The sequence below is a fragment of the Thunnus thynnus genome, chromosome 7 (assembly GCF_963924715.1).
Source record: "Thunnus thynnus chromosome 7, fThuThy2.1, whole genome shotgun sequence".
Classification (NCBI taxonomy): Eukaryota; Metazoa; Chordata; class Actinopteri; order Scombriformes; family Scombridae; genus Thunnus; species Thunnus thynnus.
The window spans coordinates 18,685,690-18,702,431 of NC_089523.1; the positions used below are offsets into that span (position 1 = coordinate 18,685,690).

Here is a 16,742-nt window from a genome sequence, read left to right on the forward strand (position 1 = left end):
GGTATCCGATGTGTCACCGTATGGGTAAAAAGGTTGGAGCAGCACCATTGATTTCGGTAGGTCTGATTAGATGTTGGAAAAGTGAGTTTAATGTTTCAGCAACTGACATTACAAACAACAGTCTGGTTAAACACAAAGGCTTGTTTCAGTCGATCATTAGAAAGACAAAAACGCCGTTAGACAGGTTAGACAATGACACAGCTCTGTGGATTCCACAGATGCGTGTCATTCCCATCTGTTATATCATCACCAGACTGTTTACTGTAAATAACAATCACATAAATGTGCTTTGCTTCCAATTTTTAAGACATTGAAGGCTTCATGAATTTCATATAGGAGTTGCTGCCATAAAAAGGGCACATTCAAATATCAATCATCCTACCCAACCTGGAATTTACGGTGCCCTTCCAGAGAGCTTCATTTCATAATGTGATAGCTGCTTTTCAAACTCTGGTAGATAAAATATAGTGAGAGCAGGGTCAGCAGATAATTTACTTTGTGATATAAGCCATACAGTATGTCAATATAAATCAGGGTTTTGCTTATCGTAATCTAAGGCTCTAAGGCAGCCTGAGCAAGTGCAGCTTCCTGATAGCTGTCTAAAGAAATGATGATGATGAAAAAATTAATTGAGTGCAAGTGTCACAGGGAAAAACACATGACCAAAGACTTAAACTGTTAAAGTAACCTAAGCACTTTGTGAGACTACTTAAAGAGAAGGCTTTCTAGTGTATATGTTTAATTGTGAGTCCACTAGACTCAGCTTAGGCTAGTTAGGTACTTGAGGTTAGATGTTTGTCTAAGTCTGCATTTGCTCATTTTAACTACTTTTCATCAGTGGAATAGTTTTATGTAGATTCGAGATTCAAGACTCAATACCTTTATTGTCCCCAGAGGGAAATTGTTTGCAAAGCAGTAGTACAACACAATAAACACAGCATGAAAGAAAGACAATAGCAAACATAGAATGCATTAAAAAAAACATGTTTAAAAGTCAAACTGCTAAAATACAAGAAATTCACATTAAGTTATTGAGACTAGCTTTTTGATACTGAATTTACTAGAGCAAAAGCAGAGGGTAAAAAAAGTGCTTGTATCTGTTTAATATGTTATTATGTGAACAGACAGAGGCAGCTGTGCTTTTAGAAAACCTCAAACTCAGCCCAGTTTGAGTCCAACTTAACTCTGCTCAGTTGATTTACAGTAATTTGATGCAGCTCGACTCCCAATCCACCATCAGAGTCGGTCACTTGCAGTTCCAAGGAAAACCCTGTGAACATGTAGATCAATACAGTTCCACAATCCATGCATTTCATTTCAATTTAATGAGGTGTCACTGTGGTAAATGACTGTTGCATAAGCTGGGCAGTGCTGTCTACAGTCTGCAGGGAATGACTGATAATCAGAGGTATCTTCTACGATCCCCTTTGCCTTCCTGTAATGCATTTATACATTTATAATTTGAAATGTGCTGCAGAAAGATTTAAATGGTGCCAATAACAGTAATCATGGATCTAATTCTGTCATCTGTATTTTTTACCAGATTATTAGACACACAGTGCCCTCATAAAGTGCGACAGGTTTAATCAAATTAATGCCTCTATAAGTCATTATAACAGCAGCTCTTTTATATTTTCATTTTCATCCACATGTGGCAGCAACATTGATTCAATTCACATATAAGAAGCCAGCAAGGTGGTTCAAAGAGAAGACTCGATATGTGTTTTATCATTATAGTCTACTTCACCTGATTCTGACCCCATGTGTTAGCTCACTGCTATTTTCCACTACAACCCTGTCGAATCTTACAGACTTTATGTCACTATTTTCATTAGAAATGCTTGATTTGGCATCAGAAAATTGACTTATATGCTACTTCTGTTGTAACATAAAGAAAGGTAGCTACTGGCAAAACTAGGCCAAAAGTTCATTTATTTGTAAATCAAAGAACATGTTGATTATATAATGATGTAGAAATTCTAAATTGCATAGTATTAGATTTTTTAGGAAATAAATTTATGAAAAATGGAGAGGAAATTAAATTTCACAGTATTCTTGAGTATACTTGTGAATCTTACTTTTAAGTGTGTGTATAATGTAATAATGGAGCTATAATTGTACATTTCTAAAAATAATAAAACATTTAAAAATCCATTCAAAACCTGCTTTTAAGTAGCTTAAGGGTCCTACTCAAAGGGAGGATATTATTCCAGCTGTGCCACTGACATTTTCATTGTACTGTAATGTTTCTGTTCATGTTGCTCTCGCCAAAACTAGAGTCATGGTCAACATCCTTTCTCTAATAGTTGGACTATTTCCAATTTTTCACACCTCTGGGCCACCTTCAGGGCTGTGGATCCAGAAGAGTCCAGCAGAGTCTTGTCTGCTCCATTCAGCAGTAGAGCCTTCACAATAGGCACACAACCATGCTGGGCGGCCAGGTGTAAGGGTGTCGCCTTTCCTGAGTTTACTGCATTCACATCTGCATGATATGATATCAAGTGGAGGACACTTGGGAAACTAACACTGGTACAGGCTACATGTAGTGGTGTCCATCCTTCACTGTCCTCTGTCACATTCGGATCAGCTTTGGCTGCCAGGAGCTTTGCCACCACTTCTCCTTCGCTCTGGTGGCAGGCTAGGTGGAGCGGGGTCCATCCATTCTCACCTCTAGCGTTCACACAACCGCCCTGACACTGCAACTGATCCACGGTGGCTTCATGTCCCCTCAGGGCAGCCAGGTGCATGGGAGTCCAGCCTTGGAGGGTCCTGGATTCTGGGCTGCCCCCGTTTGACAATAGCTGCCTGCATATGCCTGTATGACCCCTCAGAGCTGCCAGGTGTAGTGGAGCGTATCCTCTGCTGTCTGCACTGTCAATACTCGCCCCGCTTTTCACTAACTGTCTGACTAATCTGTTATGGCCTTCGTCAGCTGATAAGTGAAGAGCAGTGGAGAGAGAGTGGTCATTGGCGTTGGGATCTGCTCCCTGAGAAAGGAGGAGCTTGGCAATATTCAGATGCCCATAAGCGGAAGCTAGATGGAGCGGCGTCCTCCCTTGTACCTTCTCCCTTTCCCCAACTGCTTCACCTGACAGTCGTGAAAGCAGCAGGCGGACTACTGTTTCATGTCCGTTCTGGCAGGCCAGGTGGAGGGGCATCCAACCGGCTTTTTCACGGGCATCTGCCACCGCTCCTTTGTCCAGCAGAAGACGGAGAGTCCTGTCATCACCGTTCTGAGCAGCAAAATGAAGCGCTGTCCACTGGTCCTCATCTCCCTGGGTGGCATCCGCCCCATGTTCCAGCAACAAAGGGATGATGTCATGAAGCCTGTAAAATAGAGGTTTCATATTTAGTGTACTATGTAACATTTAAAGGAATAGTTCAGGAAATAAAAATGTTCACTTTTTTGCTGAGAGTTAAATGAGAACATCAATACCGTTCTCATGTCTGCAACAGGGTTTGAGTCAGAGTGCCCCTCTGCTTCCACTTTAAAACATAAAATGTCCCGTCACCACAACCTCCCTACACCCGATTGTCCCAAATACATTAACGAGCAGAATCAAAGCTGATAGCGTACGTCTACTTTTTTTAATTTTATAAGCTGTATCAACATTTATTTCATAAATTAGCCAAACTACAAACTGAAATTGTTGGCTACTAAATACTGACTTGACTGCACTCACCGACCAACAGCTAACATTAGCGCTAGCAGATCAACAGTCAGAATCTCTTATCCTTTTATGTAGAACAAATAAATAAAGAGTACTTTGTGGCAACAGATATTTTCTCATCTAACTTTTGATGTGGAAAAATGCAAGTTCATTCTGTCTGTTTGTTGGATTGACCTTGTGTAACCTTAGTGTCTACATGCTGTTTTCTTGTGATGGAAGGTTATAGATAGGTTACTCCCTCTGCACCCTAACCACAGTCCTGGTTTGAACTTGATAAAACAGGAACTGTATGCAAGTTCTCAAGAAACTGTTGTGAAACAATCCTGCCTTTACATGCTCACTTACTTGTATAAGAATGGGGATACTGAAAGGAATTTTTTGCTCTTGGCCGTAGTTTGAGCCCATGTGCAAATGCTTTAATAAATACGAGAATAAATACCAGAAAGACAGTTGTTGTGTTTGTTCTCAATAATGTACAGAAATTCCCACAACACTCTCTGCGAATAGTCCCCAAAATGTTGAACTATTCCTTTTACTTTGAACTGATAGGCAGAAATAAATTTGGTTAGCCTCAGAGCTGCAGACATGTTCAAGATAGCCAGCTGCTGGCACAAAACATTTTCTTATGTAAGTTGTAATAAGTAGTATGTGTTTCCTTATACACACCTGTGCAGAACGGCAATAATAAGAGGAGTGTAACCCCTGGCAGTGGTACAGTTGACTTCAGCACCCAGGCTCATGACATGCTTGACACTCTCTGCATCCCCGCTGGCTACTGTGAAGTGCAGGAGGCTCTTTCTACCTGAAAACTGTGTGCATACGTGCTCTCTTTTCACTGACTGTCTGAAACTACCAAAGTCCTTCTTTGACAGGAGGGAGAGAATGCCATCCTTGCCATGTTGGTCATCTGAAAATGAAAGCAAAGGGCATTATTTGAGAGAAAAAGAAAAAGAAATTGTGAATATAGGTTACAGGAACTATGTTTTATGAATTTTGCTTCATCAAAGTTGAGTTTACTCATTCTATTGTGAGGTACATAATGGCAGAAAGTCAAAGTCACTTTCTGGAGGCATTTTAACCTTGTCAATATTTTCTGCTACTGTGAAATTGTTATTTTGTGCATTAGTGTTTGAACAAGTGCACCAATACTTTTTATTTTTAAGGGAAAGTTGCAATAAAAGGATCAATAAGAATGTATTGTGAATCATCTCTTCAATAATCTATTCTAATGTTTCAGAGAGGGAGGATCCAAAAAGCTGAATGTTTCTTTTATTCTCTTTCTTACATTGATATATGACTCTGCTTCTCAGTACTAAAGGTAATATTAAAAATGTGACAGCACTGTAAATAGCACTTTTTAAATGTCAGGCCTCCGGGCTTTATACTGCATTGAACACAATTTCCCATCCTTCTCTTCCCATGTATTTACCTGAGGGAAGGTCAGGCATCTCAGGCAAAGCAATCTGAAATTGAAAAGAAAGAAAGAAAATACTTCAAAAGTTATTAGCTGTGACATCAGTCTTCAGTGGTTAATACTAATATGCACATCATTAATATCAATCAGTTTGTGAGAATGGACGTTAAAGGGTATGAATGACTCAACAGTTGAACAGCCACTGTGTTAATGACTGGATACATAATATGCCCTGTCTGCACAGAATATTGCAAAGTATTTGTGTGTACTTTTCTCTTTCTGTGCTGAAGAACATACACCTTACTACTATAGTATCATGAAATATATGTTTCAAGCAGAACTAACTTTATGTATGGGAGAAACCAGCCAGGGGTAATTTGATTCCTGTCTATTGTCACCATTTTTGTGACACTGGATTGGTCCTGGGATCTTCAGGACTTCACTCAGAGCCTCCGTTTTCTTCACAATGTCTGCAAACAAAACAGCAGTCAGGAACTGTTCTGAATTTGCCTAATTACACAAATGTATTCCTACGCTTGCAGCTCTAAAACCCAGTGGGAGCTTTTCATAATTGTAACACTACAGAGAACGAACCGTCATGCATGACTAACGGGTAAATTCTTTCATAGATACGGTAATAATACTATAGCACTGAGTTTTTGAGAACATCTCACATTGGAATAGCTGTTGTGTATGAATAAACATGACACCAATTTATATTCATTAACATGATTTCTCAAGCCATAAGAGCTTGTCCAAACAAAGGTGATCCACTTGTGTAAATAATTTGATCTCATTGGAATGTATGCATTTCACTCGGGCATTACATGCACTGAGTGAACACATGACTACTTGTTGACTATTGGCTTGATAATAATAACAGACAAGGCCCAAGGGGAAAATGCGACTCGTTCGTTCTATTTTGTTTGTGCTCATCTTCTTGGTGCAAAAATCTAAAGAACTGGTACCTACACCATGTGGATCAAAAGAGGGACAAGTGCCAAATGTCTTTCATGGCTACATATTAAAACACTAATGTTTCAACAGGATATCAAAATGTCTGTTTTTTCCTTGACACTCTCGTTTTTTCCTCAGTCATTTTTACAGAAAAAAACATGTTCACCCGATGTTGACATTCTCATAAAGGGAAAATAATTCATATAGTTACAGCACATCTCAGCAACATTTCAGACTCAAATATTAATTTTAATGAGATGTTAAAATGACAAAAGCAATTAAACATGACATTTAGACAATTGTGACAAATCATCTCTCAATGGATGCAGCCAAGATATTAGTGCATACTATGATCCTTTCCCACAAGTACTTTGTTGCATCTTAAGGGCTGATTCAGGATATAATAATTAAAATCCTTAAAAAGCCCTTAAAATTCTGGTCTCATGTCATTATTGCTGGAGCTTAGAAAATTTGATTTCTATTCAAACGTGTGTCTTGTGTATAGAAGATTTTAATTAACATGGACCACTGAACAGGTCTTATAACACCACTAAATCTTATCTGCCTCAAGAGTACTGCTCTTTTTCATCACAGTGCATTTGGACAGTCAGCTTTTTTCTGTTAAAGCCACAACTCAGTAGCTCTTGGGAACTCAGTGAATGACCTCAAGAGTTACAGTTCCTTCGCAAGCTTTAAATACAAATTAGAAAGTTGGCTGAAAACAATTCAACTCAGCAATTAAGCATTTGCACCTAAGAACTGGGGCCTCTTCCTGTGATCCTGGTCCCAGCACTGCTTCATGATGCTGATCATCTGATCACACTCTTGTGGCTTCTGTTCGGGAAACATCTCCATGCAGGGTCTCTTACCATGTGACACCTGTAAGAGCACTGTGGTCATGCTGCTCCCTGGGTCCACAGAACAGACGCCAGACAGGAGATTCAAAACATTTTGTCAATGGGGCAAGCAAATTATATTGTGTGTTTATGAGAATATTCTTCCTCCACTACAAAATCATGTGACAGCATTACATATTTTATGCAACATTTTTACCAGTTTGTCATGTGGCCGTTTAGGTTATGGTTATGTTAAGGTAAGTTAAACATTAAATATTTTGGTTAGGGAAATGGTTTTACATGAAAAGGATCATGAACAGTTAAATTAATATGAAGGTTTTAAGGAAGTATTTGAATTCTGTACTTAATTAAAAGTAGTAATAGCAGTCTGTAAAATGTCATACACTGAAATATTAAGTTAAGTAAAAGTATGTAAGTATGTGAGAATTTAGATAGAATTTCACTGTTGTAGTTTGTTGAGGTGGAGCAAATTTTAATAACTCTGTGTACTGTTAGTTTAATCTATAACAATGCATAACCATTATATAAGCACATTGTGAAAAGTGTGTTGCTCCTGTCCCTTTTCACTGAACCCTGGTTTCCAACATTACTGGTATTTTGTGTATAAAATCACTAATTTCAGTCCAATGTTTCTGTTAATGTATCAGTCATGTTACACAAATAATGGCACAATGTTGTAATTTGTTATTTCAGTCCTGCTGTCATTGTTGTTTGAGAGTTATGTGATGGTCAGGCAGATGCTGCTTAATCGGTGACAGTGACAACAGGTGTGCGTCATTAGGTGCACTAAGTCAGAGTCACTAGGCTGTGTCAAGTTTGCGTAGGAAGGATAAAACTGTTCTGTAGTAAATTACATTCTGTGTAATTTGGTGCACTCATGGCTGTGCATGTGTCCCCATAGAAAATTGTGATTGTCAGCAGTATCAGAGAAATTCTACATCGATGTTGTTCTATATGCTTTGAAAGTTTTGTATCAGTCTAGCTCATCCTATGATAACCTGAGATGGTATGTTCCAGTTAGAAGCGGCAGAGAAGGTGAAAAACCAGTCACTGGTCAGCTGTGATGAGTGAGGGAAGAGAGTAGGTGATATCTTGCTGTGAGGCTGCAGATTTGTTTGTTCCTTGCTTAGCTTATTTTTGTTGAATTTTCCAAGGTTCATTTTTGCCTGTTTCATTAATATTTTAGTTAAGAACATCACCTTTTTTGCACATACTCCTGCCTGCTGTCCTGCTTCATCAATATTGCTTTAAAAGCCAAACATCTGCCCTTTAAATGGGGTGGCAGCACTACAATCATCATATATTTTTTATGAAATAGTTTGGTAAAGCTTATTATAGCTGTCAAGTACATGTAGTGAAGTGAAAAGAACAATATTTCCCTCTGAACTGTAGTGAAGACAAAGTATGAAGTGGCATTAAAATGGAAATACTCAAGTACAATACAGGTACAGTATCTGAAATTCGTACTTAAGCACAGTAAATGTAGTCAGTAAAATTCCACCACTGCTCATGGGAGAAAAAGTGTCATAAATTCATTTCACTGTGCAAAAGCAATTGTGAAAATAATCTAAGAAACACTTAGATGAAAAGAGCTTCACTCATATGTTGTTTAAAGTGAGAATATTTTGTTGCATGACCTTTGCCAGACTCCTTGCTGAAGAAACATCTATACATCTATTTAATTTGAAGCTGTGATGCACTTCTAATGAATTAATTCTTACCTGCATACGGTTTCTGCTGTGTCAGAATCTCCCACATCACAATTCCAAAGCTGTAGATCAAAGCAGAAAGAAGAACTTCAGTCCTAATTTCCCATTTTTATCTATGCTGATCATTTTTATGAATGACAGTGCAAAATGAAATTGTTTTTGTTCTATAAAAACATAATTCTTTAAAGATAAAGGGTATGAAAGAGTGAGTCAGACACAGGTAAAATAAATAGAGTATGGCCCTGTGACTTGTGATGGAGTTAAATTATATACAGTAGAGAGCAAGGTTACACTATGTGAATTATGGATTGTGCACTGAATCAGAGACAAAGAAGTGACTCTGACGGTGCAATTTTCAAAAATGACCTTGGCAAGTCACCTGTAAACATCAAAGGTAGTTCCTGGAGGATCAGGGCACTGAGTGAAGGTCTCTGGAGGAATGTAACTTATGTTCCCTCTTGCTGTCAGATGCTCCATGAATAACTTCTTGTTCATTCCCTCCTCCCAGTGGATTAAACCAAAATCTGAAATCTTTGTGCATGGAGTATTGTGAACTAGTCAAGGATTAACATACATCACTCAGCAGAGCTCACAAATGTCAAGAGATCATTGTAAGCATTTACAGACTCATCATGCTGTTTTCTATGAGTTTCACTGACCTTGACATGGAGATGATCGTCTAGTAGGATGTTGGACATCTTGAGGTTAAGATGGAGAAGTGGAGGTTGCATGCTGTGGAGGAAATTCATACCCATGGATGCCTCATGAATCATCTGGAACTTCTTTGGCCACATCAAAGTGTGACTGGCTAGGAGATTGTTCAGTGATCCATTACTCATGTACTCCATCACCATGGCAGTTGCATCACTGCACACGCCGTAGATGGATACGATGTATTTGAATTTCACTGCGGCTATGTTGGATGCTTCATCAATTATTCTCCTGTGAAGGAAAAAAATAATCTTCAGTGAAGGAGCTTTGGGCATTACATAGGTATTTTAAACTTTGACCACTGGGAACATTTTTTCCTTTGTCAAACATGTAATACTAATGAATACAAAGATTAATGAAACCAAAAGATCTTTGTTAAGTTTAATATTATTTAGTACACAATTTAGCCAATATGCTAAGAAATTGGTGTAAATTCAGGCAGTTGCTTGTATCTAACTGTAGGATTATAGGCAATTTGTGCTATGTTTCATAGTTTAAGTCCCACCTGTAAAAGTTGTTTGCACACAAGGTTGTATCAAAGCTTTTCAGGGCACATTTTTCCCGCCAGAGCTTGAGCTTGACTTGGTACACCTGACCAAATCTGCATTCTGCCACTTTAATCCAGTCGGCCTCAAAGTCGTCCTTCTTGAAGTTCCTGAACTGCCCGGGGGATCCATCAAGGCAATCCATGAGATCTTCTCTGACACAAGCCCCCCTACAGCACACTCACTGTCTAATCCTACACATAAACAGGGTTTATCCTCCAGATCAACATCGATCAGTAGCACCACAGGAGCTTCGCTGTCTCACGCAGGGTGAGAGAAAGTTGTAGAACATGGATACACATTAGAATCAGTGGCAGCTGGCTGGGTGAAAGGCATGTGGATTCACAAATAGTTGATCTGTGGGAGGAGTTTTGGCAGGGAACCTGTTTGCACTGCAATGTGGCAAAACCGGTTTTTAGCTACCGGTACTGCTGACCTATATTTCAGTCTTCCAGGCATAGTGTATGCCTTCTTAACTTAACCCTCCAATTCCAGGATTGACTCACATTCCATCTGAATCGAAAACTGAGCAATTCCTGAGGAATGTAGGGAGTCATCACTGATGGAGTATCACTTATGATGGTTGATAAACCCATTGTAATTTGGGTCTGTATATATAGTAAATGAACTGTTAAATGAGCCATCGACTTCTATCAAACTGCACTTTAACAAGGCACTTAACCCCCAGCAGCTCCAGATGAACGGCTCACTGGTCTGCAATTTGAGTTTGAGAATTGTGGTTAACACCAGGGTGTGTGTGTGTGTGTACAAGTTATTCAATCGTGTTGTGGGGACATAAATCTATTCTTTCTAACGTGGGGACTCGATTCCCTTTTAGGGACAAAAAGCAAGTCCCCATAAGGTAAATCATTAAATTTTAGGGTGAAGACTTGCCAAGGTTAGGGTTAGGGTAAGGTAAGTAGTGGTTAGGGTTAGGGTTAAAGTAAGAAATTAATGTAAATCAATGTAATGTCCATGGAAGTGAATGAATAAATGAATGAATAAGTGAAAGAACTTAGTTTAGATAGCACCTTTCATGCACAGAGTGCAGCTCAAAGTGCTTTACAATTCAGCAGCAAGTTCAAACAAGATTAGGTCAAAACCTAGGCTGCGTTCCATTAGTTGTTCCACTTCTCATTCACTTCCCCTCAGCACTTAGTAGGACGTAATAGCACAGAGGCCACTTGGAGAGCAGAGGGAAAGTGAGCGGGGGAGGAGCGGGGGATGTAAATGGAATGCAATTGCCTTTGCAGTCAGTAGTTTCAACCTAATGAGGTCCCGTCTCTTCTTCTGACCCTTAAATACCATATTAACATAAACACTATTGCATCGCCTAACATTACTATCATGTGAAAATGGTGTGCAAAACAGCACAATTCAGCAACATGAAATTGTAACATCCTAGTGAAGTAATTGCAGAAAAAGCAAATTCCTTAGCAAGACAAACATTTAATTTTGACATGATTACTCTGATTATCTGGATATTGTTACTTACAGTTGTAGATTGTTTGTTCAGAAAGTTTGTTTGTTCCAATCAAAAACATCTGTTTTCATTTTATTTATTGCAAAACTGAACAATAATAAACATCAATAGATATATATGCCAAAGGTTTTACTGAAAGAAGAAAAAAGAAAAAGAAAAAAGGTTCAGCAGTGCAGACAATTATACAATTTACACATATTAAGGCTTTTTTAAGGCTTTGGGGTTTGTAGAATGCTGAATAGTTTTTATGTATTGTTGCATTTCATTTATAAGAAAATAAAGGTTTCCTGTTATAAAATGTACTTTTGTCAATGTGAAATTTTGTTAAGATAATAAAAAGATTTATGAGCCTCAAATGCTGTCTTTGTTCTGAACTGCAGACATCATAAGAACCAAACAGCACATCTTTGTATGGTAATGAAAATTGAACAGAAATGTTAAACCGAGTATATCAGGCAAATTCTTTCCAAAAATAACACCATAAGAACAGCAGACATCTGTTTTAAATACTGTAAATCAGCAGCTCGTTGATGTCATAGTGGAAATGATGAGTGCACAGTGGTTAATCTGCAGCGCTGAGTGACCATCATTGATCACTCGCTCCCTCAGCCCTCAAAGGGTTGATTTTGCAAAGTTCTCTTGGGTTTTTCAAAGAACTGGAACAACACTTGTCATGGCAGCAGGGATTCCCCCGAGGACAAGTGCCAAGGGGAAGTCAACGAGAGCATGTCAACAACTAATGAAACGCAGCCCTAGTATATGACAGGACAGTGTATGAAATGCTAGAGGGCTTTTAATATGAAATGGATACAGGAAGTGGCGGAATTCAGCTGACCAATGGCGTAACCTCATCACTCAGTCAGTCACTAGCTCACTCAACCACAGACTTTCGGGTTTATAGGGTTTAGGTTTATAACACATGCACAAGGAGGAAGTAAAAAAATAAAAACAATGGGTGTTACTATTTATAAAATAGCATTTACAGTTTCTTTGGGAAAAAAGAGAAGAAGTCAGAGAGAAAAGTCATTAAATCTATATAACAGAATTTGCCTCAAGGAACAAAAATAAAACTGAAATAAAACTACTGTAATTCATGAGAATTAAGGAAGGCTTGTCATGACCCGTAACATTTATAAAGCACTTACAGTACAACTATACTTTTGCAAGTTTTGACCTCCTGGAATCTTTAAATTGTCTTTCTTTAGAAGTGTAACTCTTTCTTCTAGGTAATTCTTATCAGCAGATTCCTTTCTGTGATAAATGGACTCTCTGGATGGTTTGGACACTGATTGAAATGAAAGCTGGTCTCTGTGAATGGAAGTGATATCAAAGTGATTCTAAGGTAAGTTGCATAGATAGAGCTTTCTAAAGTATTGTGCCGACACAATAGGGACTACTCTGCTGTTATCAGGCAATGTCAGCTGGAGGACACAAATTTATTGTGTCTTTGTGGCAACAATTCCCCTGCAAAAAGGGTTGAAAATGAATGGGAAAATTACCACCAAGTCAAAATAAACTCATAAGGACATGGTGTACTTTGTTACCATTCAAATCTGTAAAATGGTGGGTAAATTGCTTTAAATTGTTTGGAATTTGACTTTAAGACTTAACATTGCTGGCAAAGCTCAAGCATTCATTGTGTGTGCATAAAGCTTCTACTGTGACACAAGCCAGCACTGGGCCTCGTTTCTCTTTTACTAATCACTTACAGTCAGTCTGGCTTGTTTTTCCTGCTCTGTTTAAGATGCAGAGACACAGGGAAAACAAAATGAGATTATATGCTTTTGTCCTTATTTCTACTAATAATAAATGCTTATTGTTTTCAACAGACAGCAAGAAGGAAGTTATTTTATTTGCATTATACTCACTGTCTGTCTGCACAGACAGACTGTTTTCAGTTAAAATGAGATAGTGCCTTTAAGTTAGATGGTCTGCCAGAACAGGTCATGTAACTCATTTAGCACGCTGTAAATTAATTGTAAATTAAATTGTAAATTTACCATTGCTACAGGCTGGCTTTGAGTGCCTGATGGTGTAGCAACTTTGATGTGTGTACTGCACCTATTTCAGTTCCCAGAGTGTCAAGACATTTATCTCCTTCTACCTTGACTTCCTGTTAAGGTAGAGGGTGGATTTCATCTTTCTGCATCATTAAAGCAGACTGTTATTTGAGAGAAAAGGTTTAAACTGCCTGGCTTATGTGAGAGGATTACGGTAATAGGAAGCTCATTCAAGAAGATGAGGAAACAAAGATGTTTGCTATCACCTTCCCTTCTATTCCCACCTGCTGTTCAGTGTTATAAGGTCATCAGTTATATTTTACAACCACTGAACCCCCTTTATGGCTGCATTTATCTGTGGACATGAGGTAGTTTTGTTGCAATGTTAAAGAAAGAGACTCAGATATGTACATTTATAGACACACACACACACACATAAACATATTTACAGTATAGATATGTATATATAAATTGTTCCTGTGGGCCACGGGTAGCTTTGGCAGTCATATAAATATTTGGACCATCTCCCTTGGGTTTCTTCATTCGTAGCACATAGCACATTTGAATTCAATATGGTTCCTGCTGTGAACATGACGCAAATCTCCACTACAAACACACAATTGTGTGCAACCCTCACTGGATGGCTGTCTATCTCTCATTACCTCTGTCTTTCTGTAGCATTTATAAACTGTAAATATTAATGTGATTCATTAGGATTTTGGTCCATAATGTATGTCTCATGAGAGAGCAGCTACAGGTCAGGATTCTGCAGTCATTTCCTCTCTTATCCTATGCTCTGAGGTGACTCTTTGTTCAGGCTTTCATTTCTAAGACACAGTGAGAAATTTTTATTAATAATAATCCCACTTCAATGGGATTTCCCCCCTCCCTGCTCCTTTTAAATATGCTGGCTTACACTGCAGGCCTGTGGTGGGGAGAGGATCACATCTGTGGGAGGATTTGGATTTAAGTCCCATGGTCTATATGTCTGTGTTGTCATCAGGCTGCAGGCAACCTAAATAGAAAGTGATGTAAACACATTACTTTACAAACTTTACATGATTACAGATTAATTATTTTGCAGTTTACTAATACACAGTGTGTCATTATGGTGGGCTGAAATATAAAAATATATGAGTAGAATAACCAATCATAAAAAAGATGACAGAGCATCATCATTGATACAGAGTCGGTAATGGCACCATACAAGCGTTTCGTAAAAACCTGTTATCATCAGTGTACACTGTGTCTGCATTGTCTACGGTGTTTTTATTGGCTACACTTCTTTAATTCAAGTGTCAACTCCTTGCAACATACTTTTCTCTAAGCACCCTAACCCTTCAACTCTCTCTCTCTCTCTATGTATGCGGGTGTGGTAATAGATGAATTTAACATTCACTGACAGCCATAGTTTCATGCTTCACTAACTCACACTATAATTTAGGACAGACTCCTGGATTGATGTTCCAATGAAAACCAGGCACTCGTGATCAGATTCCTGATAGGCTACCTGAGGGGAGAAGTCTATCTTCGTTGATGGAATTCACTTCTCGCAGCTCAGCCAATCGCATTAGCAGGCTCCACCATGCTGGGTAAGCTGACTGGCTGGAGCCAAAGGCTTTTCCGTTGCCCCTCATGTCCTCTAATAACTAACAAGCTTACATTCCGGTGTCTCTGATCCATCTTCTGTTAGCATAGAGGGTGCTAAACATAACCAAACAAAATTAAAGAGTGGGGGGCATTGAGGGGATTGAGTTGTCTAATCTACTATGTGCTGTGCTAAATGCTGGTGTACATACGCTGTCTGTTTCAGACATAAACATTAATTGGTTCCTTTGTATCTCTCAAGAGCATTGAATGTTTTATAATCAAATCCTTATCTTATGCTGATATTCTACCACTTGTATTTCTGCAGAATTATAAACATGCGAGGTACGTGAGAGATAGCAGAAACACAGTGAATCACGATCACTGGAGGCACAGGATGTCTTAGGATTTACTTGTGAGAATTAAGAATTTTATTATGATAATATATTATTCTTTGGTGCACTGGTTCACATTTATGTATCATCTAATTTCGAAAACTTTCAAATGTATACCTCACTTTGTTTGTTAAATGAGGTATACAGTGCAGGTAAAATATCTGTTTTGATTTGCCAGGATAAAACAATGTTTTTAGGATAAAGTGTGCCTGCTGTGTGGACCTTAATTTAAAGTAGCCTCATTCATTTCTATGGTGATGAGGTTAAAATATATCTGAATTTGTTTCAGTTGAACATTCAGTTGCCAGTAGTAACCGCCTCTGACACAGTGCTATAGCAGTTTAACTAACATTGTTATTTTAAGCCTTTGTGTACAGTGACCAGACGTCCCGGTTTGTCCGGGATTGTCTGGTTTCAAGCTGGGTGTCCAGAGTCCCAACAAATATGTACCACACGTCTGAATTCAACACTGTTTTGTCTGTATGTATGTCAATCAATTGATGTGTCGTTGTTGCTAGCCTATGATGCTTGCTGCTCTTGCTGATAGAACCTGTCAATATGCTAACAGTTACTATCATGCCGAAGAGAGAGTCAGTCTTTTCTAGAGCTCCAGGAGGCTTACTCCTTCCTTTGTATAGTACCCAGCAACAAAAAAAGCTGTGTTCTGCAAACACTGCAAGACTACATTTTCAATATAAACCAATATAAAAGATAATATTAAGATGGCCAAACATAAGCGGTGGTTTCCATGAGAGCTGAGAGCTCCAGAAAAGAAACTGCAAAACTGCAAAAAAAAAGACTGCAAAACATAAAGTACCCGATAATCTTCTTAAAAGTAACTTTCTTAAAGGCTCTCTCTTGATTTTTGTTATTATTAATGTTTTGATGTTTTAATCTTTTTAAACTCATGACCAGCTCATGGCATAGTGTTGTGAAGATGTTAGTTAAAGTTATTTTTACATTATAGCCTATAAAGTTATTTATAGGCCACAAAGAGTTTTGTACCTTGTTTTATTTTAAATAAATAAATAAGAAGCTGGCAAAGAATGTGTCACAGTTGGCTATTTAGGCGGCAGCCTACGCTTGCTCATGCTGGCAAATACCTTGGTGGATTTTAGGGGAAAAAACATAATTTTTCATCTGCTGAGGTGCTATCCAAGGTGTTAAAAGATGCGCTTGGTAGATGTGCTAAGCTGAAATAATTGTCCCCCATACTGATGAAAATGCCTATGATGCATGCATAAGTGCACACATGTGTGCATGCATGAATGTGCAGTATAATCAAGTCCCAATTTAAGGGTTAAAAAAATATGGTCACCCTACCTTTGTGACCAAGCAAAAGCATCTTTTATTTACTCGCAGATGCCCTTGTTGGAGCATTATCTGTCATGTTTATTCTAGTTGTTTTGTGGT

At 38.4% G+C, this 16,742-nt stretch overlaps 1 protein-coding gene across 1 annotated transcript; it reads right to left on the reverse strand.

Annotated features, from left to right (window-relative positions):
* Positions 1-2,285: 2,285 nt before the first annotated feature.
* Positions 2,286-10,190, reverse strand: ankk1 (ankyrin repeat and kinase domain containing 1). Its single transcript, XM_067595893.1, has 9 exons — positions 9,825-10,190; positions 9,268-9,550; positions 8,988-9,139; positions 8,621-8,670; positions 6,795-6,950; positions 5,431-5,555; positions 5,101-5,134; positions 4,338-4,578; positions 2,286-3,327 (listed from the first exon to the last, which is right to left on the reverse strand). Exons 1-9 carry the CDS (start codon positions 10,007-10,009, stop codon positions 2,286-2,288), a joined length of 2,268 nt encoding a protein of 755 aa, XP_067451994.1. The 5' UTR covers positions 10,010-10,190.
* Positions 10,191-16,742: the final 6,552 nt, after the last annotated feature.

Bases quoted from the DNA above. Each gene is read 5' to 3' on its own strand.
- ankk1 (XM_067595893.1), bottom strand. From the start codon at position 10,009: ATGGATTGCCTTGATGGATCCCCCGGGCAGTTCAGGAACTTCAAGAAG. The intron at 6,951-8,620 runs GTAAGAATTAAT...CTGTGGACCCAG, and splicing joins ACAGCAGAAACCGTATGCAG to GGAGCAGCATGACCACAGTG. The intron at 4,579-5,100 runs GTAAATACATGG...TTTCATTTTCAG, and splicing joins GATGCCTGACCTTCCCTCAG to ATGACCAACATGGCAAGGAT.